This window comes from Stenella coeruleoalba (genome assembly GCF_951394435.1).
Source record: "Stenella coeruleoalba genome assembly, chromosome: 1".
Lineage (NCBI taxonomy): Eukaryota > Metazoa > Chordata > Mammalia > Artiodactyla > Delphinidae > Stenella > Stenella coeruleoalba.
In genome coordinates, this window is record NC_137169.1 from 180,316,672 (window position 1) to 180,341,607 (window position 24,936).

General features: G+C 38.1%; 1 protein-coding gene across 8 annotated transcripts in view; it reads right to left on the reverse strand.

Moving 5' to 3' along the window:
• Window positions 1–24,936, reverse strand: part of PAPPA2 (pappalysin 2) — a 472,610-nt gene that overhangs the window by 91,618 nt on the left and 356,056 nt on the right. For all 8 annotated transcript variants that reach the window (XR_013825115.1, XM_079905559.1, XM_079905558.1 and 5 more), the window contains 2 exons: window positions 9,504–9,639; window positions 9,086–9,302 (listed from right to left, as the gene is read on the reverse strand). Coding sequence is in view for 7 of the 8 variants with exons in the window: in XM_079905559.1 (XP_079761685.1) it covers window positions 9,086–9,302; window positions 9,504–9,639 (353 nt within the window). In the remaining variant the exon portion in view is untranslated. The remainder of the gene's footprint in view (window positions 1–9,085; window positions 9,303–9,503; window positions 9,640–24,936) is intronic.

Below are 24,936 nucleotides of genomic sequence, written 5' to 3' on the forward strand. Positions count from 1 at the left end.
GTCCCTACTCATTTTTAATTACCTGATTCTTTTCTTTACACAAGCATGATTAACAAAACATGGCAGGTATGTTACTTACGTCAGGCATTATGTCAAGTAGAAAAGAGTTGGAGGCTGAACTCTCACTGATGTCCACAGTAACAGCCAAATAGTAAATGTTTTTAATGCAAAAGATAAATTCTGCTTAAGAGCTGTTGCCTTGAATATACAATCATACACACACAATGTGTGTGTTCATTATTTCCTCTTGACTCAGACTTTATGTGCTCATGCTCAGTTTGCTTTAACTAAAGAGGAAAATCCAGATTTATGCAGAAAAGATAAAAGCAAAGAAAGAGAAGAGAAAACCTGGGGATGACACTGCTGTTTACAAAAATATTTATATTTTACTTAAAAAATAATGCCTTTCTGAATGGCACAATCATTTAAAAAGTTAAATCATTTAAAAATTTAGTTATATAATTCAATGCATATTAATCTTCTCCAAAAGATTGCCTTGTGTAAAATAAAATACACACACACACTTACACATATATAACCACATTTCACTAGATCCAAATTGCTAAATAAATTAACCCTCAATTGTCCTGCATTATGAAAAGAGTCAGAATGCAGATCATTTAAATAATAACCACTTTTTTATTTTTAGATTTTTAAAATAATTTTATGATTTTCTAGGAAACCCAGTTGATATTACTGATTGTTTTTCACTTTAATGAACACTGTAACAATTCTGGATGAGCTATTGAGAAGGTGGCTTAGGAAAAAGGGAAAATGAACTTGGGAATAAAATGTGGAAATGGATCAGTCATAAAATGGATGTGGTGGACCTAGATAATGAAGTATTGGGAGGACATTCTCTGGTAAAAGGCTGTTTAGATAATCCACCTACCAAGAACTGGGGAATCCCTATAAGAAAGACCTTACTCTGGGAATCATTGTTCTTCCCTCATGCTTTTTTCCTTTATGCAAATTCCTCACATGTCCCTTGTGACCCAAGCTGCCTAGTAAGTTGAAACTACATCAGTAGAGTGTGTGGCTCTATCAGGCCATGAGACACATGCAGTGAGATCCTTGTAACTCCAACGTCTAGGCACGCTAGTCCAGCCTAACGTATTTTGGTGGACATTATTCCAGCCTCTTAGAATCCACAACCTTGTGTAATTCTCTCAGCTTGAGTGCGGGTGGGACCAGTGACTTACTTCTAACCAAATGAATATGGCAAAGGTGACAATGTCACTTCTGAGTACACAACCTAAGATTGAAAGGTACTCTTGCTGAGAGACTCTCTCTTTATGGCTTTGAAGAAACAAATTGCCAAGTGTGAGCTGCCCCATGGAGATGGCAATGGGGTAAGGAACTGAGGACAGCATCTGTGCAACATCCAGCAGGAAACAGGCCCTCAGTCTGGCAGCATTTGGGGACCAAATGCCTACAGAGGACCCAGTTAAGCCTGGCCTAAAATCTTGAATTTCAGAAACTGTGAGAGTATAAATGTGTATTGGTTTAAGCTGCAGAAAACTAATACATACACAAACCAGGCTTTAAATTGTAGTCTTCCTTCTGGCTTACCTGTACTTCTAATCTCCAAGAGAACGGAATATTTCTTTTCTGATTTTCTCTCCTCGAGGAATAAGATTCTTTTTGTCTGGGCTAGGACCGCATAGGAGCTGGGACAAATTTTCTCTTTTTCTAATGACCCCAAATCCCCTGGATTCTGCCCATAAAATTGCCCCACTAGATAATTCATTTCCTGAACTTTTCCAAAAGTCCAAAATATCCTTACAATTCCACCATTTATTACCTACTCCATCAAATATCACCAGATCACCTGCATTACTTGGAGCCCACATCTACATTTCTTGGTTTCATGGATTCCTCAAAATAAATATGCCATTTGCATAGACATATCTAAAATACGGGTGCTCTTTAATTATTCCAGGGCCAGTTAAAATCTTCTTACCGTAGTCCAAATAAGAGTTTGTGGGAGGGTGGAAGGATTTCTTGGAGAGTAATAGACATGAGTATGTTTCTTTTTAAAAATAATTAATTAATTAATTTTGTTGTTGTTGTTGAGGTATAGTTGTTTTACACTGTTGTGTTAGTTTCTACTGTACAGCGAAGTGGAGTTCCCTGTGCTATACAGCAGGTTCTTATTAGTTATCTATTTTACACATATTAGCGTATATATGTCAATCCCAATCTCCCAATTCACCCCACCACCACCGCCCTCTTTCCCTCCTTGGTGTCCACACGTTTGTTCTCTACCTCTGTGTCACATGAGTATGTTTCTAAAACAGCTTTTCGTTCCTATAATGAAAACTTTCTTTACTAAAAACAAATTACTTTGATACTACTCTTAGTTTTGCTAGTTTTAAATAAGGTGAATTTGTACACACTGAGTCTCAGTTTCCTCAACTGAAAAATGATTCCTGGCATATTGTAGGCACTTAATAAATATTTTTTGAATGATGAATAGTCTGCCTCTTTCTACACACACATACACACACACACACACACACACACACACACACCCCATATAGAATAATTAGTTTTACAAATCAGTCTACATTAAATTTTTCAGAAGCCTTTCTACTATGTGAAATAAAATATGGCAATGTATATACAATGTGTATACACACACACATATTCACTGTTTTAGACATAAATTTGTACACAACTCAACTCTCAATTATCCACAAAGATAAGAAGGATCAAACATGACTATATACAGTGAGTGAGAAAGAATGTGAGAACGAGAGAGAGAGAGAAGAAATAACTCAGGTTTCCACATGGATGTTCATTTAAAAAGATTAATGTCCTATTCAATTTTATATTAGAATACTTGGCTTTGATAACCTATAGTTTAAGGTAAACCTCAGAACCCACTATAGTTTTATATTTATGAGTATCTATTACTTGTTTTCCCTCTCAATCAGAACGCGTATTTATACTGAATAAGCTAGAGATATTTATACTTTATGTTTGCCTTGGACTTAAAATAAGTTCGAAGCATTAAAAAAAGAAAATATGCATTTCCAGTTAGGTCAGTCTACTTAAAAGTTATATTGAAAATTGGTTTCAGTATTAAAGCCAGGAACTTAAAGAAAATCTTAATCTGGAACATACAAGGCAGAGAGAAGGGGTTTCTTCATGGTTACTTGACAAGATATTTTCTGCCAGTTATCAGCTTATTCCCTCTCAGTTCCAAATCTCCACCTTCATTGCCCTGCTTTGCGATACTAGAGATGGACCATGCAAATATTGCTCTTTTGCCATTTAGCACGATGTCACGTTTTCCCAGTAGACGTAACTGGAGAGACACCGCAGGAGGAAGGGGTGTTTCTTCTTGATTCCTACGTGCTTTTTCTTCTTGATTCTGCAGCTCTTTGATGTCCAACACAGCCTTGGTCTAGTGGTGCTCACCCCCTAATGAGTTTCAGTGACACCCTGCATGTCCCAGCAGTTCTACCAGCACTGCAGCTGGCTTCCCAGCAAAGGTACCCCAGTGAATGACTTCCCACAAAGTTTCAGCAGCACCCCAATGGGTGGCTTCCCATCAAGTTTCATCAGTGCCCAGCAGGTGACCTCCCAGAAAGTTTTAGCAGTGCCCCAATGACAGCTTTCCATAAAGTCCCAAGAGCACCTCAACAGACAGCTTCTTTATGAGCTTCGATCAGCACCCCAGTGGGTGGTTTCTTGATTGCCAGTCTCAGCCTATGAAACCTCAGCAAACTTCTCTGTCGCCCAGTGTGCCACTGCTCCACCCTCTCCAATGAGATCAAAATCACAGCCTTGGAGGGGGTCAGGTACTCTTCCTTGGATACTCTTCCCTCATCCCTAAAAGTAATGATCGCTCCTTTTATCTACCATTCTTCTATGTTAGGGTTCTCTTTACCATTTAGTAGTTAATCCTCTGTTACTAGTCAATAGTTATTTATATTAATCTTCCTCTATTCTAATTACCGTGTCCTGACTGACTGACTGAAACAATGGAACTGGAAATGGTAGTAGGAGATAGAGTCACAAAGATAGAATTTGGGAATCTGTTTGGTTGTGCCTTTGGGCTTGAGTACAATGCTGAGCTACTTGTCAATGGGAAATGGGATGCTAATAATCAATGACACGCAGTGGGACCACAATTACCAATTACCAAGCTATCATCTTTGGCTATTGCTGTGAACAGCCAACTGGGAACCCAAACTCCTGCTGTACTTGACCACAGGTGTCCTGCACACCACTGCTGAGCCCATCACAGCAGCCAGAGAGAAGAAAGTACATCAAAACCAGGAAGAGAAGACCCTTTCTCCTACGGTGTGTTTCCAGAACCCTCTGTTGACAAAAGTTAACACTGTGCCAGTCAGCAAAGGATAAATATCAATAAAATCCTGCTCTAGTACTACGAGTTAGGGTGATAAGGGTGGATTTAGAGGTGAGAAGCAATAACTTGTAAAAGGAGGATGGTAAAAATGATAAAGATGGGAAATGGTGTGGAAACTGCCTGGGCTGTCCTCCCACCTGGTGTTTGAATGTGCTACAAACTCCAAATGGATCATTCTCAGGTAATCTCACAAGAATACTCTGAGGTAATTTCTCCCTGTTTCCCACTTAAATACCAACAGTACAGAAAAATATGAAAACTCTTATCAATACCAAAAACCAAGGTGGATAGCTGGACTCTGAGGATTTTTCTCCTGATTTCAAAATGTATTGGAGTTGAATTGAGAAATATCACCGGAAGCCAAAACATGCATTTCTTGTTTTGTTTTCTGAAAAAAGCAAAGCAGAGAAAGAATAGAGCCATACTAAAAGAAAAGAGGCAAACAGGTCACTCTTTCTTCATTCCCTGGGCCCTGTAAAGACCAGAGAGCTGGGCACTACTTTTCAAGGGTCACAGTTCTGTTCTCTATCCATCAGTCCTCATCAGTACTCTTTCTTTACTCATTTCAAGATTTCCGGTCAGGAAGTATAAGGGTCTTGGTGGGGTGAGGTAGAAGCAAGTGGGGAGAAGGGAGAACCATTGGCAAAGGCCATTGAATCCTGGGAGATAACTGTCCCAAAGGTAAGAATGCTACAGAGTCCTAAAGAATACTACAGGCTTGAGGACCATGAGATAAAATTTCAGAATAAAAGCCTGGAGTAGTTTTACACAGTGAAATCCTACTGTCTTTGTAAAGAGTGCAGTAAAGCAATGTGCCCTGGCCTCACTGGCAGTGAAGATAGAGAAAGGTTAAAAATAAAACAGAGGCAAACATTTATCAAACAAATACAAACAAAAGGAAAGCAGGGATGGAAATTTTCATTCCAGACAAAGCATAATACAAAGGCTTAACCTTTGAAAGGGGCAAAAGAGTTGGCAAGAGCTTTGATCCTAATAAAAATAAAACAGTCACAAGCATTTATACACCTAATTATGTTATATGAAATTACAAAAAGCCAGAACTATTTGAAATACAAGGAAGAATGGAAAGAAGCACAACTGTCTGGAAGGTTATACTGTATTCTCAACCTTTTATAGAGCAGGTAGATAGAAAAATCAATAAAAGGAAAGTACAAATGCTGAAAAGAAATGAGTGATCAGAAGTTTCAACCACTGCTATCAGCCTATGTCCTGAAAAAGGCGATAATATCCTTCATCTTCAGAAGATTCAACACTGGGGTATCTGATGGATATACCATCAGGTAGGGTCAGAGAAGTTGCAACTAATGTTTTCATTGTATTCATGTGACTGAAAAAACAGAATCCTGTTGTAGGAGAAACACATACCCATCAGCAATTCTTGCCTGTTAGTAAATTCTTCTAGACCTGACCTTGTGAATTTCCAAAGTAATAACATGAGCCCTGATTATCTGCAAGCTAATCCACTCATTTAGGAAAATTAACCTATTAGTGCCAGGATTGTATCTTGGACACATTCAAAATCCCACTGTATTAATCAAAAAGATGGTTCCCACTTCCCCAAGCCATCAACACAATCCTGGAATGGTTGGGGATCTGCCTGACACTCCAACTCATGGGATACTGTGGAAGGTTATGCAGGACCTTTCCCCAAGGTGGCTAGGGCAGGAAATAGCCAGAGAGTAAGAATGAATTCAGCTCTTACTGGGCACTGGTGACCAAAACCAAGAACACTAAAGTCGGTTTTTGGGACTAAGGCATTCATTATCAGTAGACTAAGCCCAAAGGGTCATAAACTGGGTAGCCATCATAGCAGAATGGGAAACAAGATGAAGAGAAAGATCAAAGTCAAATGGTCCAAGGTAAGGATCATGAATGTCACTGGAGAGCCAGACTTAGGTTTACTGGCCTTCAGCTGAGATTCTGTGGGTCAGTCAGGCTGGTTTAAGGATAAAGTGTTGTAGGAGGACAGACCATTGGTCATTAATGGTTAAATACAAAATGGATAAAACATCTTCTACTGCCAGGCATCTGTCAGCTCTCCCGTGCCCATTTTAGTATTAATGTAATTCAGGTCATAAGGGTAAGAAGGAGGTAGCCAGGAATCCCTCTCACTATGCCCAGAGTTTGAGGGTTTCATATTATGGTCTATCTACATTTACAACTGTGATTGATACAAAGATGCTAAAAGACTTCTACTCTTTGAGAATACATAGGGATTTAGATTTTAAATCTGTCCACAAAGAAAATATGCGGGATCTATTAGGTTCCCTGTGTATCAAAATTTACTATATTGCACTGATTTTCTGGCCGAAAAGGAAAAGCCAATTTGCATGGCTCCTGTCAGTCACATGTGGTTTGGAAATTCTCGTGCATTCCAGATACACTCTGTGTAAACTGGAGAATCATATCTTATTTCTACTGGTTTGCATGCATGCGTATAAAACTTGTTTTTCCCACAGTGCCAAATGAAAATAAGTGAAGAACTAGCAGCAGTGATCATAATTAATCAACTTCTTTGTCAAAACTTCACAGCTGTTGCTGTGAGGGGAATTCTTGTCCCTTGGGGTCTACAGAGGTTGTGACTTCCTTTTTGCTTTGCTTGTTCAGTTCTGTCCCGTGGAAGATTTAGAGATAAAATCCGTAACTGTCATTCAATGCACAGTTTCTGACACCTCTTATGCGCCAGGGCCTTTAGTAGGTACTGAGAGATACTGAGCAGAATTCCTACTGCAGGGAGCTCAGAGTGGGAAAGAATAACAAATAAATAAATAGGTATATTTATGTGATAGCTGCCTTTGTAAAGCATGGGTTGTGTACAATGTCCTATGGAAACAGGGAGGGAGTTTGCCAAAAATTCATAGACGAAGGTGAATCATGGTGGTCAAGTGTGAGTTGAAGCGAAGAAGTACTGGACAGCATTCAAGAAAGTAGGAACATTGTGTGCAAAGACATGGAGCTCAACAAGAACACATGTTTCAGGGACCTGAAAGAAATTCTGTATGGCTTGAGGCCAGAGGTAGAACCAATAGAGAAAATAATTGGAAAACACATGAGACAGAGGCAATAATTCTAGTAAAAAATGATATTTTAATAGTCTACATTCTTACATTAATATTTGAAGACTTTTGCTCACTAAGGAGACTTAAAAGTTGCAGATGAACTAGCTAGTGTTTGCAATGTCCATTACCTAGACCCTATCCCTTCCTAGCACTTACAACAATGTCTGACACATAGTTAGTGCTTGATTAACATAAACTACTATTACTGCATGTGATAAATGGCACCTAATGACTCGTGCCTTGATGCACATCCCTCCTCTTGAGTATGGGCTGGACTAACTGACTCATTTCTAATCAACAGAATATACCAGAAGTAATGGGTTGTCAATTCCAACATTATGTTATAAAAAGACTGGCTTCCTTTCTGGGCAGACTCTCGTGTACTCACCCTCTCTGGTTCTCTTTATTTTTTGGATTATTAGCCGCCATGTCATAAGGACTCTCAGGCACCTTATGGAGACGCCCACATGGCAAGGAACTGAGCCATGCCTATGTGAGTGTGCCCACTGCCAGCACCTGTGTGAGTGAGTTTGGATGCAGATCTCCTGAGGCTTGCCACAGCCACATGAGTGAACTTGGAAGTGAATTCTCCAGCTCCACTCGAGCCTTGAGGTTACTGCACGCTTAGCCCACAGCTGATGGCAACCTCTTAAGAGACTCTAAGCCAGAGGCACCTAGCTGAGTTGCACCCAGATTCCTCTCTGACAGAAACCGTGATAAGCCACTAAATTTTGCTATAATTTGCTGCACAGCAAAAGATAACTAATATACTATATTAGTACTGCCTACACTTATTCCCTAATCAAGGTTGGGTTTCTGGGATACCTAGGTTGGGCAAGGTGGTATCAGAGTTCCTCCTTGGTGATGGAGTGATGCCTGCAACTCCAGCTTTTGTGACCAGGATCCCAATTGCCTGACACTTCACTCCTTGAGGGAACAAACCCTGTTACCTACAGTGCCACTCAACTGATTAGACCATTCATAGAATGAGTCCAGCCCAAGTGCAGCACAGATTACTGTGTTTGGCTTGCTCCTTGCCCCATCAGGGCCAACCTTGGGCATACCAATGCTATGAAGAACAGTTCCTTACTAGCAGGAGCTGAGAGTCCAGGAAATGCTATCTAGATGACAATTACAGATGTCCACAGAAGGGCACATATAGCTAATGTAGTCCTGATTTCCATATGTAAATCTAATTGATTATATGACATGCCTTAGAAACTAATTGTTAAACTTGCTATATACACTGTCCAGGTGGGAACAAGTGAAAAAATATACATCGCTTAGGGAACATTGAGTTTTTGGCAGAGAATTTTTGGCAGTCTACATAACAATGTTGATGTGAAGGCAGTGGTTTTATATGTAAAAAAGATTTTACGACCTTAAAGATGATAAATATTTACATAAACATTATTCTCAGCTAAGGAAAGAAGACCAAAATATAAAACGCAAGTGTGCCTTCTATGAATTGTTCTTTGCTTGCTTCTTAAGTCTTTTTAGAAGTTCTTAGACCCATTTTTAGTTAGTGAACAAGCACCCACTATATATACAATAGTATGTATGAAAATGATAGCAACACATCACAACAGAAGAAAGAAAAAAAGGAAGAAAGGGGACTTTGTACCTCTGTCCCTGATGATTTTGCCCCTCGTGCTCTGGGATGCAGTTGTTGGAAGCTGAAGGACTTATGATGGAGGATGTCCTTAGAGCCACTGCTGAGATGCCCACCAGTGGGGATGAGAAATTCAGCAGCACTGAGGTGGTATGGTGGAAGAGGACGTTCGAGTGATGGGTTACATTGATAACCAGTGGGTTATGCTGGCATGACAGTTCATAGCTTCCTGAAGAGAAACAAGGAGATGAATAATATTTTAAGTCTTTCATGTAGTACCAAGTTTCCATATCTAGTATTCATTTTATCTTCTCAATAGCTGTATGATGTAAGCAAGGTCTCAAACAATATCAGAGAGAGACATCAAGCTGATTCCTGGGTCTAATGGATTGTCCTCTAGTGGTCTTAAAGGGATAACTGTCAGACTCACCAAGAGAGTGGTTGTTTCCACTGAAATCGGTCAGGTAAAGGGTCACTGTTGGCCGCTGACGTTCCCCAGGCACCAGGCCATCAGATGTCAAGAAAATGAAAATTGCTGTGGCCACTCCTGGTCTATTGAAACAAACCTAGGCAGAAGCACATACATGTACGAGCCATTATTTCCAGTGGGCTATCAAGGCACGTGTCACACTCTTTTTATACTTCTCAAATAGCTCACCATTCATAAAGAGCTCCCTTCTCCTTTACAATGGGAAAAAACATGGAGTAGGCACAGAAAGATAGCCACAGTCACATCAAAAGTCAAAATTAGCTGGAAAGAAGATAACTTTCAGCTACTGAGCTGCCTATCTTTTTATGAGACTTTTTATGTCAACCAATTGCTTGTCACTTGAATCTTTCTTTAAATTTCTCAAAAAGATCACTCAAATAGACCATCTCTGGAGACAGTAAACTACAGCATAGGTAGACAATACCTCCCTATCTCCAAAGTGAGAGACGTGGACAAGAGTATCACCTTGCTAACACTTTGTTCTGAACTGGCATAGCTAATTATCCTTCCCTATCTCCTTATCTCTCCCCTAAAGTTTTTATCAGAACCTCTCACTTAGCTTTGGAACTATGCCATGGGAGAGAAGCTATTGAAGATTCGGTTGCTTCTGAGATTAGAAGCTGCCAAACTGTTTATTCTTATTCTTTTGGTGCCTCAAGCCCATATACCCTATCCATGGCTGAAGAATAAGCCAACAATGAAAATTCAGTTATCTATAAGAAATATACCTAGATGGCTAGACTAATTAACAAAGAAACAGTCTTTCACAGTAAACTATGGCTGTTTTGTCCCTGGAAATCCTTTAATATAAAAGAAAACACCTCAGAGATTGGGGAATGACCTGGAGAACTTATTTTCCATATTGAAATTATTTGATGTAGTAATTCTACTTTTATTTCCTATAGCTCAACATTACTCTTAATTTCTATTGAGAATTAACTCCAGTCTTCCCTGGTGTTGGATGGTTGTTGCATTATTAGAATCTGGTGCTGGACTGTACAACCTTCTGTGTGTATTTCTCTAGCTTTTCATCAGGTTCTGAAGGGGATAAAGCTCCAGAAAAACTGTCCTCAGTGTCAGAGCAGGGTACACCATCTGATGGCAGAGGTCTTTTCTTAAAATGGGGAGCAGGAGAGTAAAACATGTTTTCCATTTTAATAAGAATTCTTCCTTGTCCGGAGACTGATTTTTCCTGAGCCTTGGTGGTGTGTTTATAGAGTGTCCATTTGCACTGCTGGCTCAATTAGGGTGATTTTATGATTTTCAGTGGTCAATGTAGCACAACTCTCCCTTCTTCTTTTCCTCCTTTGAGGGAAAGACCAGCCACACTCTTTTTTTACAGTGTCTTTTTTTCCCCCTTTTCATTTCCCCTCTTTGAAGTAATAAATATTTCTTTATAACTTAAGAAACTTCCAGACCCATAGGTTATGGCTTGCAATACGAGGTCCTTTGTTCCTGGCTGGATGAGGGCTAGACATGAAACACACCATAAGGTAACCAGGAGCCTAATGCAAAGCCCTCAACCCCAGTCCCAAATGACATCAAAGTGCCCTGGGAACTCCCACAACCTCTTCCTTTTCACACACCACAAAAGAGACCTGAGTACTGGAAGAAAGCTCTGGGTTGTTTCCTGAGCCAGGAACAAACAGAGTCCAAACAAGTACCTGGTGGCTTTACCTCAGTAGGTCTCAGACTCGAAGAATGGAATGGCTTCAATGAGGAACAGGAGAGCTCAGTTTTCCCACTGTCTGTTGGGTCCCAAAATAGTCACCACCCACCTGAAGCTAATTTGTAGGCCTTATGGTGTGGATTTCTCCATCTTGAGGGCCCATGCCCAAAACCTCCATCTCGTTTTGCATCTCCTTGCTCTACGGGTCTTTGAATCCCAAATCACTTTGAACCTTAAAGCCTGCTCTTGGTGGCAGTGTCTCTGTGCCTTGACTTGTGGGAAGCAGCTATTCCAGGATTTCCAGTCCGTGGCTTAAGTAGGAAAACCACAGGTGAGACATCAGCAGAGAAATGTTGGGATACACAAAGCAACGAGAGACAAGGGTTTGATCATGGTACTGGATGCCAAGTCTTGGGCATTTTCTCTCACAGTGACACAGAGAGGTAGCCAAACTTCATTCTCATCTGAATACCTGATATGATTCACAGTAGCAACCAGACACAAAGAAGTATAACACTCTAACACAACTACTGGAACCTCAAAAGCAGAGACAAGTCTGAGCCACGGTAAAGGGAATCAAGTGAGTTCACCATTCTGGAGGGAGTGTTGGCCAGGCAGAACCCTGGGTTTACTCCATCTTTACTAGCTGGGTAGATCTGAACTATCCATCTCTCCTCTCTGAGCATAGGGTGCCTCTTCCACATCTGAGAAACAGATATACTACCTATCTCAGGCGGCTACTATGAGGATGAAATGAAATCACGTAAAAGCACATAGGAGAGTGCCTACCATCTAGTAAGGACTCAGTAATTCTTATTTCCAAAAAGGAATTATTTTTTATCCTGTTTATACTTCAGGAAGACAACGATAAAGAAGAAAGTTTTAAAATTAAACATACAACCATATATTTTGGTATATAGAGAATTACACTTTTCTGAAATTTATGGGCTAAAAAATTTCATATATGTTTTTTTAAAATGGCACTTGTACATGTGAACTGATACTCCAGGTTCTGCTTCCATAGAAACTGGTGATACTTGAAGCTCCTGGTATAGAATGTATCTCTACTTTATAAATGGGATATATGAAAAATATACTTTGTATATATAACTATTTTAATAGAATTTTAAAAATTCAGTTCAATATGCATTTATTAAAAACCTATTTTTATGTATATATAGACAAAGAAATTTCTAGAATTGGCTGTATAATTAGAAAACTAAAAGTGTATACTTTATGTGAACAAAGAAGATATTTTTAAAAGCTGCTCTTGGACTTCCCAGGTGGCGCAGTGGTTAAGAATCTGCATGCCAGGCCCTGCCTGCAGGAAGACAAAATCCAGCCTCATCCACTGGAAAACAGGCACCAGTCCCCTCCACCGGGAAGCCTACATAACCCACTGAACCAAACTTACCCAAAGATTTGTGTTTAGGGGCAAACACAAAAAACAATGGGAAATACGAACCTGCAGCCTGCGAAAAGGAGACCCCAAATGTAGTAAGTTAACCAAAATGAGAAGACACAGAAATACACAGAAAATGAAGGAGCAAGGTAAAAACCCACCAGACCAAACAAATGAAGAGGAAATAGGCTGTCTACCTGAAAAAGAATTCAGAGTAATAATAGTAAAGTTGATCCAAAATCTTGGAAATAGAATGGAGGAAATACAAGAAATGCTTAACAAGGACCTAGAAGAACTAAAGAGCAAACAAACAATGAGAAACAACACAAAAAATGAAATTTAAAATTCTCTAGAAGGAATCAATAGCAGAAAAACTGAGGCAGAAGAACGGACACGTGACCTAGAAGATAAAATAGTGGAAATAACTACTGCAGAGCGATTAAAGGAAAAAGAATGAAAAGAATTGAGGACAGTCTCAAAGACCTCTGGGACAACATTAAATGCACCAACATTCAAATTATAGTGTTCCAAAAGAAGAAGAGAAAAAGAAAGGGACTGAGAAAATATTTGAAGATATTATAGCTGAAAACTTTCCTAATATGGGAAAGGAAATAGGCAATCAAGAACAGGAAGCACAGAGAGTCCCATAGAGGATAAATCCAAGGAGAAACATGCCAAGACACGTATTAATCAAACGATCAAAAAATAAATACAAAGGAAAAATAATAAAAGCAGCAAGGAAAAGCAAGAAATAGTATACAAGGGAATTCCCATAAGGTTAACAGATGATTTCTCAGCAGAAAATCTGCAAGCCAGAAGGGAATGGCAGGACATACTTAAAGTGGTGAAAGGGAAAAACCTACAACCAAGATGACTCTACCCAGCAAGGATCTCATTCAGATTCGAAGGAAAAATAAAAAACCTTACAGACAAGCAAAGGCTATGAGAACTCAGCACTACCAAACCAGCTTTACAACAAATGCTAAAGGAAATTCTCTAGGCAGGAAACTCAAGAGAAGGAAAAGGCCTACAAAAACAAACCCAAAACAATTACAAAGTGGTAATAGGAAGATATACATCAATAATTGCTGTAAATGTAAATGGATTAAATGCTACAACCAAAAGAAAAGGACTGGCTGAATGGATGCAAAAAAAGACCTGTAGAAATGCTGTCTACAAGAGACCCACTTCAGACCTAGAGACACAAACAGACTGAAAGTGAGGGCATGGAAAAAGATATTCCATGCAAATGGAAATCAAGTGAAAGCTGGAGTAGCAATTCTCATATCAGACAAAATAGACTTTAAAATAAAAGTTATTACAAGAGGGCTTCCCTGGTGGCGCAGTGGTTGAGAGTCTGCCTGCCGATGCAGGGGATGTAGGTTCGTGCCCCGGTCTGGGAGGATCCCACATGCCGGGGAGCGGCTAGGCCCGTGAGCCGTGGCCGCTGGGCCTGCGCGTCCGGAGCCTGTGCTCCGCAACGGGAGAGGCCACAACAGTGAGAGGTCCGCGTACCGCAAAAACAAAACAAACAAAATAACAAAAAACTATTAAAAGAGACAAAGAAGGACACTACAAAAGGATCAAGGAATCAATCCAAGAAGAAGATATAACAACTGTAAATATTTATGCACCTAACATAGGAGCACCTCAATACATAAGGCAAATGCTAACAGCCAGAAAAGGGGAAATAGACAGTAACACAATAATAGTGGGAGACTTTAACAACCCATTTTCACCAATGGACAGATCATCCAAAATGAAAATAAATAAGGAAACACAGCTTTAAATGATACATTAAACAAGATGGACTTAATTGATATTTATAGGACATTCCAGCCAAAAACAACAGAATACACGTTTTTTAAAGTTCTCATGGAAAAATTCTCTAGGATAGATCATATCTTGGGTCACAAATCAAGCCTTCATAAATTTAAGAAAATTGAAATCGTATCAAGTGTCTTTTCCGACCACAACGCTATGAGACTAGATATCAATTACAGGAAAAAAATCTGAAAAAAATACAAACACATGGAGGCTAAGCAATACACTACTAAATAAGAAAGAGATCACTGAAGAAATCAAAGAGGAAATCAAAAAATACCTAGAAACAAATGACAATGAAAACACGATGATCCAAAACCTATGGGATGCAGCAAAAGCAGTTCTAAGAGGGAAGTTTATAGCAATAAAATCTTACCTGATGAAACAAGAAACATCTCAAATAAACAACCTAACCTTACACCTAAAGCAATTAGAGAAAGAAAAGCAAACCCCAAAGTTAGCAGAAGGAAAGAAATCATGAAGATCACATCAGAAATAAATGAAAAAGAAATGATAGAAAAAATCAATAAAACTAAAAGCTGCTTCTATGAGAAGATAAACAAAACTGATAAGCCATTAGCCAGACTAATCAAGAAAAAAAGAGAGAAGACTCAAATCAATAGAATTAGGAATGAAAAAGGAGAAGTAACAACTGACACTGCAGAAATACAAAGGACCATGAGAGATTACTACAGGCAATTATATGCCAATAAAATGGGCAACCTGGAATAAATGGGAAAATTCTTAGAAAATCACAACCTTCCAAGACTAAACCAGAAAGAAAAAGAAAATATAGACAGACCAATCACAAGCACTGAAATTGAAACTGTGATTAAAAATCTTGCAACAAACAAAAGCCTAGGAACAGATGGATTCACAGATGAATTCTATCAAACATTTAGAGAAGAGATAACTCCTATCCTTCTCAAAATCTTTCAAAATATAGAAGAGGAAGGAACACTCCCAAACTCATTCTACGAGGCCACCAGCACCCTGATACCAAAGCCAAAGATGCCACAAAAAAAGAAAACTACAGGCCAATATTACTGATTAACATAGATGCAAAAATCCTCAACAAAATATTAGCAAACAGAATCCAACAGCACATTAAAAGAATCATACACCATGATCAAGTGGGGCTTATCCAAGGAATGCAAGGATTCTTCAATATACGCAAATCAATCAATGTGATAAACCATATTAACAAATTGAAGGAGAAAAACTATATGATCATCTCAATAGATGCAGAAGAAGCTTTTGACAAAATTCAAAACCCATTTATGATAAAAAGCCTCCAGAAAGTAGGCATAGAGGGAACTTACCTCAACATAAGAAAGGTTATATATGACAAACCAACAGCCAACATTGTTCTCAATGGTGAAAAACTGAAATCATTTCCACTAAGATCAGGAACAAGGCAAGGTTGCCTGTCTCACCGCTATTATTCAACACAGTTTTGGAAGTTTTAGCAACAGCAATCATAGAAGAAAAACAAATAAAATGAATCCAAATTGGAAAAGAAGAAGTAAAACTGTCACTGTTTGCACATGACATGATACTCTACATAGAGAATCCTAAAGATGCTACCAGAAAACGACTAGAGCTAATCAATGAATCTGGTAAAGTAGCAGGATAAAAAATTAATGCACAGAAATCTCTTGTATTCCTATACACTAATGATGAAAAATCTGAAAGAGAAATTAAGGAAACACTCCCATTTACTATTGCAACAAAAAGAATAAAATACCTAGGAATAAACCTAACTAAGGAGACAAAAGACCCATATGCAGAAAACTATAAGACACTGATGGAAGAAATTAAAGATGATACAAACAGACAGAGAGATATACCATGTTCTTGGATTGGAAGAATCAATATTGTGAAAATGACTATACTACCCAAAGCAATCTACAGATTCAATGCAATCCCTATCAAACTACCACTGGCATTTTTCACAGAACTAGAACAAAAATTTCACAATCTATATGGAAGCACAAAAGACCCTGAATAGCCAAAGCAATCTTGAGAAAGAAAAACAGAGCTGGAGGAATCAGGCACTCTGACTTCAGACTATACTACAAAGCTACAGTAATCAAGACAGTATGGTACTGGCACAAAAACAGAAATATAGATCAATGGAACAGAATAGAAATCCCAGAGAAACCCAAGAAGATATGGTCACCTTATCTTGATAAAGGAGGCAAGAATATACAATGGAGGAAAGACAGCCGCTTCAATAAGTGGTGCTGGGAAAACTGGACAGCTACATGTAAAAGAATGAAATTAGAACACTCCCTAAAACCATACACAAAAATAAACTCAAAATGGATTAAAGACCTAAATGTAAGGCCAGACACTATAAAACTCTTAGAGGAATACATAGGCAGAACACACTATGACATAAATCACAGCAAGATCCTTTTTGGCTACCTCCTAGAGAAATGGAAATAAAAACAAAAATAAACAAATGGGACCTAATGAAACTTAAAAGCTTTTGCAAAGCAAAGGAACAATAAACAAGACGAAAAGACAACCTCAGAATGGGAGAAAATACTTGCAAACGAAGCAACTGACAAAGGATTAATCTCCAAAATATACAAGCAGCTCATGTAGCTCAGTATCCAAAAAACAAACAACCCAATCCAGAAATGGGCAGAAGACCTAAATAGACATTTCTCCACAGAAGATATACAGATTGCCAACAAACACATGAAAGGACGCTCAACATCACTAATCATTAGAGAGATGCAGTTCAAAATGAGGTATCACCTTGCACTAGTCAGAATGGCCATCATCAAAAAATCTACAAACAATAAATGCTGGAGAGAGTGTGGAGAAAAGGGAACCCTCTTGCACTATTGGTGGGAATGTAAATTAATACAGCCACTATGCAGAACAGTAGGGAGGTTCCTTAAAAAACTAAAAATAGAACCACCATCTGATCCAGCAATCCCACTACTGGGCATATACCCTGTGAAAACCATAATTCAAAAAGAGTCATGTACCACAGTATTCATTGCAGCTCTATTTACAATAGTCAGGACATGGAAGCAACCTAAGTGTCCATCAACAGATGAATGGATAAAGAAGATGTGGCACATATACACAATGGAATATTTCTCAGCCATAAAAGGAAGCGAAATTGAGTTATTTGTAGTGAGGTGGATGGACCTAGAGACTGTCATACAGAGTGAAGTAAGTCAGAAATAGAAAACCAAATACCATATTCTAACCCATATATATGGAATCTAAAAAAAGAAAAAAAAGGCTCTGAAGAACCTAGGGGCAGGACAGGAATAAAGACGCAGCTGTAGAGGATGGACTTGAGGACATGGGGAGGGGGAAGGGTATGCTGGGACAAAGTGAGTGAGTGGCATGGACTTATATATACACTACCAAATGTAAAATAGATAGCTAGTGGTAAGCAGCCGCATAGCACAGGGAGATCAGCTAGGTGCTCTGTGACCACCTAGAGGGGTGGGATAGGGAGGGTGGGAGGGAGATGCAAGGAGGAGGTGATATGGGCATATATGTACACATATAGCTGATTCACTTTGTTATACAGCAGAAACTAACACACCATTGCAAAGCAATTATTCTCCAATAAAGATGTTAAAAAAAAAAAAAAAAGAATCCACCTGCCAATGCAGGAGACATGGGTTCAGTGCCTGGTCCGGGAAGATCCAACATTCTGCGGAGCAACTAAGCCCATGAGCCACAACTAGTTAGCTTGCGCTCTAGAGCCCGTGAGCCACAACTACTGAAGCCTGCGTGCCTAGCGCCCGTGCTCTGGAACAAGAGACTCCACCACCACAATGAGAAGGCTGCACACTGCAGCGAAGAGTAGCCCTTGCTCGCCACAACTAGAGAAAGCCCGTGTGCAGCAACGAAGACCCAATGCAGCCAAAAAAATTTTATTATAAAGAAAATAATAAGCTGGTCTTTCCACAGCCACGCAGAGCTATTTTAATATATATAATGGTCTAGGCTATTTTTATTTTTTATGAAATAAATAATGGATTTTATGTTCCTAAATGTGAAAATAGGTATTGGCCGGAGCAGAAAATTTGTCAACACAAATCTCTGCTTATTCTACCCCATGTCACCTTTGCCACTACAAGTATGACACTCCTCTAATCACCACATCAAATGTACAATATGAAGAGCAGCTCCTTTCAGGACAAAGCACACCAGATGCACCTCCTCGGGGACTACTCAGATCTGAAATGAGGACCAGGCATGGCCCAAGAGAAAAGTCCAAGATGCTAAGAGGTCAAGGGACTTGTAAGCTTTATTTGTAAAGTTTTATTATTTGTTTTAACAAGGAGATTGCATTTATGTATTACAGGGCAATATAAAATTAATTTGAATGTGGCTTTTATGAAGAAGACAAAGTATAGTTAGATATCAGAAAGGAGGCAAGATCTTTTAGAAAAGCAATTGATTCTCAGGACTGAGGAACAGTCTAAAAATAAAATGTTCGCCAGTGAAATTAGCTCAGTGAATCTCCAGCAAAATACTTTGAAACAGAGAAAATATGGATTAGATATAGATAGATAGATAATAGGTAGATAGATAGATAGATAGTTAGATAGATAGATGATAGGCAGATAGGTTGAGACTTACTGATAGAGTGGAAAACCAGTCCTGCACACTCAATTGCTTTCCATCCAAAGCCTTCACATTAACTGCTGGATCTAACTTCTGGCCACTTGTGAGGGGTAAGACTGAAAGAATGTTTTCTTGGTGCAGAACTGTTTGGGCTTAAGAAATCCCTCTTCAATCTGCCTGCTGGGTACAAACACACTTAATAGACTCCCAGACCAAGCATTTCGACATCCAGGTCATCCTTTGCGGAGGTCCCTGGACAGCAGAACATAAAACTATACCACAAACTTGAAAAGAATCTTCTCTGAGGTTTCAGAATGCTTTTGGTTATTACTGAGATGTTATTTTGTGTGTGTGCTTTTCCATTTTCATTCATCTATGGCACTTCCTGATTTCAGAGAGAAAGGGAAGGCCCTTGAACAGGAGAAAGTGAGCACATATTATTTTCATTTTGCATAGCACTATACAGTTTGCCAAACATGATCACATGCCTTGCTGCAGCCTCCAATAAGCTCATTGGGTTTTTGTTCCTATTTGAGACCTTTTTATTACAATATCCCCAGGATACAAAGGTTATACTATACAAGTGAAACGTAGGATTCTGAGAGCTTAAGTGACTTCCTCTAGCTGAATGCTAGACAGTTAGGAATTTGGGTTTTCTGTGTTCTTCTGACTGCCCAGGGATTCCTAATTTGGTTTAGCAGAAAATAACAAATTTGTTAGAAAATCTGTTGATGTGTGTGCCCTCTCTCCCCACAAAAAAATGAAGTCACATAAATACTTAGATATAAAAAAGTTATACTATTTCAGGGAGCTAAGAGAACACTTTGAAAGCCATTCATAGTTCAGTTAGGGTCAACAGAAATTAGATTAAGAATGCTTACACAATTGGTTGACCCACATGGTTTTTTTTGTAGGTGAAAAGCTATCAAATATTGGCAATTTTATATGGTTCACCCTAATAATATTGCTGTCTATGTAGACTTAAGAAATATGACAAGGGAGAGATTAACTCTCAAAGTTTCAAGGTATGTTACCTGAAGTCCAAATCTAACAGATGAAGGGAAGGTGTGAGGTAACTAGCCTCTTGTCTCTGAGCTTGAGGCCTCTTGGTGGCCTCTGTACTTGAGGATGTGAGTCAAAATGTGGAGGGGGTTTTGAACCTGGTTTGACTTCCTTCCCATGTCCAAGCTCCTGTCTCTCTTGATATTGGTCAAAACCCAGTTGATTTCTAGTGTTATTCCTTCATAGTACAAGTAAGGTTATAAACACCATGAGCTTATGTAGTTCTTTTTTCAGAAGAGTGAGGTCAACTTATCATTTTATGAAATGAAGAAGAAACCTCCCTTATGACCCCCACCACCCAGGAGGAGGCATTTGACAATGTATGATTTGGCAAGTCAGTGGAAGGGCTCAGATCAAAATCAGCTTATTGGCTCAATTCAATTCTAAGAGCATCTCCTCAGTTGTGATTTCAGATACCAGGGCTAAGTCTGCAGAGAATTTGTGTTAGAAGAATTTGAGAGACTCAGAGGGGGATCAGAAAGGCAAAACCAAATCTGTAGTGAATACTGTGGTGTACCACTGAAATCCCCTTCTTCATGACTGAGCATTCAGCTCACATCAAGTCTCTTTCCAGAAACTGCCCTCAGAGAAAGAAAGCCTCCACAAGGTTATGCCACTTCCCTGGAGTAGGGGGAGAGAAGAAACCCGTGTCCAATGGCCTTTTGATAGGATTGAGTGGTAGACAAGGTGGGACAACTCTGAAGGGCCATCGTAGCTCCCTGTAGGATGCTGATACTTTTGTGTGGCTGTTTCATAGTTCTACTCCTCTCTCTGCCAACTCCTAGTTCTTTCATTCCCCCATAGGTGTTGATTCCAAGGAAAGTTCTTGATAAACTTTTCTGCAAATCTTTATCTCAGAGTCTGAATCCTGGGGAAACTCCACTTAAGACAAAGTCTGAGAATGAGAAAAGGTATTATGAAATACAGATAATGAAGGTTCTCTTGGGAACGAGAATGCATAAGTGAGGGGATGAGGGATTCAATGGAGAGCCAAGAAATCTTCCCTTCCGGTTAAAAAAAAAATGCTATTCCAATTATTTATGAAACTTAGAGTCTGCTAAGTTGTCATATCTAGGGTCTGCAAAAGCTTTCATGTAAAATCAAAGTTAGATTAGTAGCAATCAGATAGGAAAATGGAAAATGAGTCTTTTACCTCTGGGAATAAACTGTTTAGCCACAGGGAGATGCAGCTCCTCTTTCAGTGCACTAGGCTAGTTTTCGATAGAAATGAAACTCATATATGCATAGTCATCTTTGCTTTTTTAGGATTCCCAGAGACTGCAGGAATCCATGCAGGTTAATTTTCCAAAGAGAAAATTTTATTTTGGAAAGCAAGAACTTTTCAGAAATTTAAATCATGTGTACAGAAATAATCACAATATAAATTAGAAATTTTTCTTCCCTCTTAAAAAGAGGATTCTGTACTTCAGTGAATTTTCACTTGATAATTGGAGGCATCATTTTGAACATCAATTATTTTACTGAATGATGAGATAACAATCCTCTAAAGTAGTGCTTCTCAAACTTTAATGTGCACACAAATCACCTGAGAATCACGTTTAAATGTAGATTCTGATTTAGTAGATCTGAGATTCTGTATTTCTACCTAGATCTCATGTGACACTGATGCTTTTGGAAGTCAATCATATTTTGAGTAGGAGAGCTCTAAAAGTATCAATAGATATAATTAACTTTGTCCTTAGCATTTGATAGCCTAAGACTACAATTATTATATTAATCATATTTGTTTATTATATCATTCTTTTTAAAATTCACCATCAAACTTGAAATAAAATGCAGAGCTGGAAGGAATCATCTGGTCCAAGAACCTCATTTTAACTCTAAGAAAAATGGTGCCCAAGAAGGATATATGATTTATATAAGGTCATAACTGATAAATGGTAAAAACAGAGCTTACAATGTTCCTCTGAGCATATATTTTTAGTCAGTTCCTAACTCCCTGACTAAATTGGTAGCACCTTTCCTGTAAAAGACTGAAATTCAGATAACTAATATTTTTAGAAATCTGTATAAAGTGAATAGACTCTGACAAAGGGCCTTGTCAACTTTTCTATGAATAAAGTCAAAGAATCCAAAGCTGTGACTGGACTAGGTGCCTTCTACACATGAGCTTTTTCTTTTTTGCTAAATTATGAAATCTGGACACCTTTCTGTATGGTTGTGGTGTTCTGGATGGATCTCTGAATAGAGGATTACCTTCTAATTTATTAAATAAAAAAATCAGAAGAGTTGCTAGATTTAGCAAAAACAAACAGCACACCACATAAATTTAAATGTCAAAGAAAAAAGTTTTTTTAGCATAAGTATGCCTTGAATATAGCATAGGACTATAATAGATACACAAAACCTGTAACAGATAATGAAAAAGGAAACTAAGCATATCACTAAAAAAAGTCATCAAACCACAAAGGAAGAGATAAAGAGAAAGACTAGTAAAAAGAGAAACTACAAAACAGCCAGAAAACAACTAACAAAATGTCAATAAGTGCATACTTATCAATAATTACTTTAAATGTAAATAGGCTCAATTCTCCAATCAAAAGACATAAAGTTGCTGACTGAACAAAAAATATACAAAACCCATCTAATAACACTTATAGAATCTCATTTCAGACATAAAGACATACACAGACTGAAAGTGAAAGGATGGAAAAAGATGTTCCATGCAAATGGAAACCAAAAGAAGGTTGAGGTAGCTCTTCTTATATCAGACAAAATAGACTTTAAAACAAAAACTGTAATAAAGACAAGGAGGACATTATATATTGATAAAGGCATCAATCCAACAAAGAGATAAAACTACTGTAAATATTTATAAACTCAACATAGGAGCACCGAAATATATAAAGCAAATGTTAACAGACATAAGGGGAGACATTGGCAACAATCGATAATAGTAGGGGACGTTAATACTCCGCTTACATCAATGGATAGATTATCGAGACAGAAAATCAATACAGAAACATAGGCTTTAAACAACAAAACAGACCAGGTGAACTTAGATATATACGGAGTATTCAATCCAAAAACAATAGAATACATATTTTTCAAAGTGCACATAAAACGTTCTCAAGATAGATCATATGTTAGGGCACAAAACAAGTCTTAACAAATTTAAGAAGATTGAAATCATATTAAGCATATTTTCTGACCACAATTGTATGAACTAGAAATCAGTTACAAGGAGAAAACTGGAAAATCCACAAACATGTGAAGACTAAACAACGTGCTACTGAACACCAATGTGTCAATGAAGAAATCAAAAGAGAAACCATAAAATACCTTGAGACAAATGAAAATGGAAATACAATATACCAATACTAATAGGATGCAGCTAAAGCAGTTTTAATAGGGAAGTTCATAGAAATAAATGGCTACCTCAAGAAATAAGAAACATCTCAAATAAACAATCTAACTTTACAACGAAAGGAACTAGAAAAAGAAGAACACACAGAGCCTGGAGAAGGAAGGAAATAACAAAGAATAGAGCAAAAATAAATAATAGAAAGAATAGAAAGACAATAGAAAACATCAATGAAACTAAGCCCTGATTCTTTGAAAAGATCAACAAAATTGAAACACCTTTAGCCAGATTCACCAAGAAAAAAAAGAGAGAGAGGGTTCAAATAAATAAAATCAGAAATGAAAGGGGAGATGTTACAACAGGCACCACAGAAATACAAAGAATCATAAGAGATTACTAAATACAATTATACACCAACAAATTGAACAACCTAAAAGAAATGGATGAATTACTGGAAACATACAACTTTCCAAGAGCAAATAATGAAGAAATAGAAAATCTGGACAGACCAATTACTAGTAAGGAGATTGAATCATTAATTTAAAAACTCTGTACAAACAAGTCCAGGATGAGACATCTATACTGGTGAATTCTATCAAACATTTAAAGAATTGAAACCAATTCTTGAACTCTTCAAAACATAGCAGAGGAGGGAACATTTCCAAACTCATTTTATGAGGTCAGCATTAGCCTGGTACCAAAACCAGACAGGGATACCACAATAAAAGAAAATTACAGGTTAATATTCCTGATGAACATAGATGAAAAAAATCCTTATCAAAATACTAGCAAACCAAATTCAACATTACGTTAAAAAGATCATATACCATGATCAAGTAGAATTTATTCCAGAGATGAAAGGATGGTTCAACATTTGCAAATCAATCAACATGATACACCACATTAAGAAAATGAAGGATAAAAATCACATGATCATCTTAATAGATGCAGAAAAAGCATGTGACAAAATTCAACATCGATTTATGAGAAAAAAAATCTCAACAAAGTGGGTATACAGGAAACACACCTCAACATAATAAAGGCCATATATGACAAGTCCACAGCTAACATCACATCGGTGGTGAAAAGTTGAAAACATTTCCTCCAAGATCAGGAACAAGACAAGGATGCCCACTTCTGCCACTTTTATTCAACATAGTATTGGATGTTCTAGCCAGAGGAGTAGGCAAGAAAAAGAAATAATGGGCATTCTACTCGGAAAGGGAGAAGAAAAACTGTCACTATTTGCAAATGACACGATTTTATATATAGAAAACCCTAAAGACTCCACCAAAAAAGTATTAGAACTAATAAGTGAATTCAGTGAAGTCGCAGGATACAAAATCAATATATAGAATTGGTTGCATTTCTAAATGCTAATAACAAAAGAAAGAAAAATTAAGAAAACAGTCCCATTTACAATTGCATAAAAAGAATAAAATACCTAGAAATAAATTTAATCAAGGTGGTGAAAGACCTG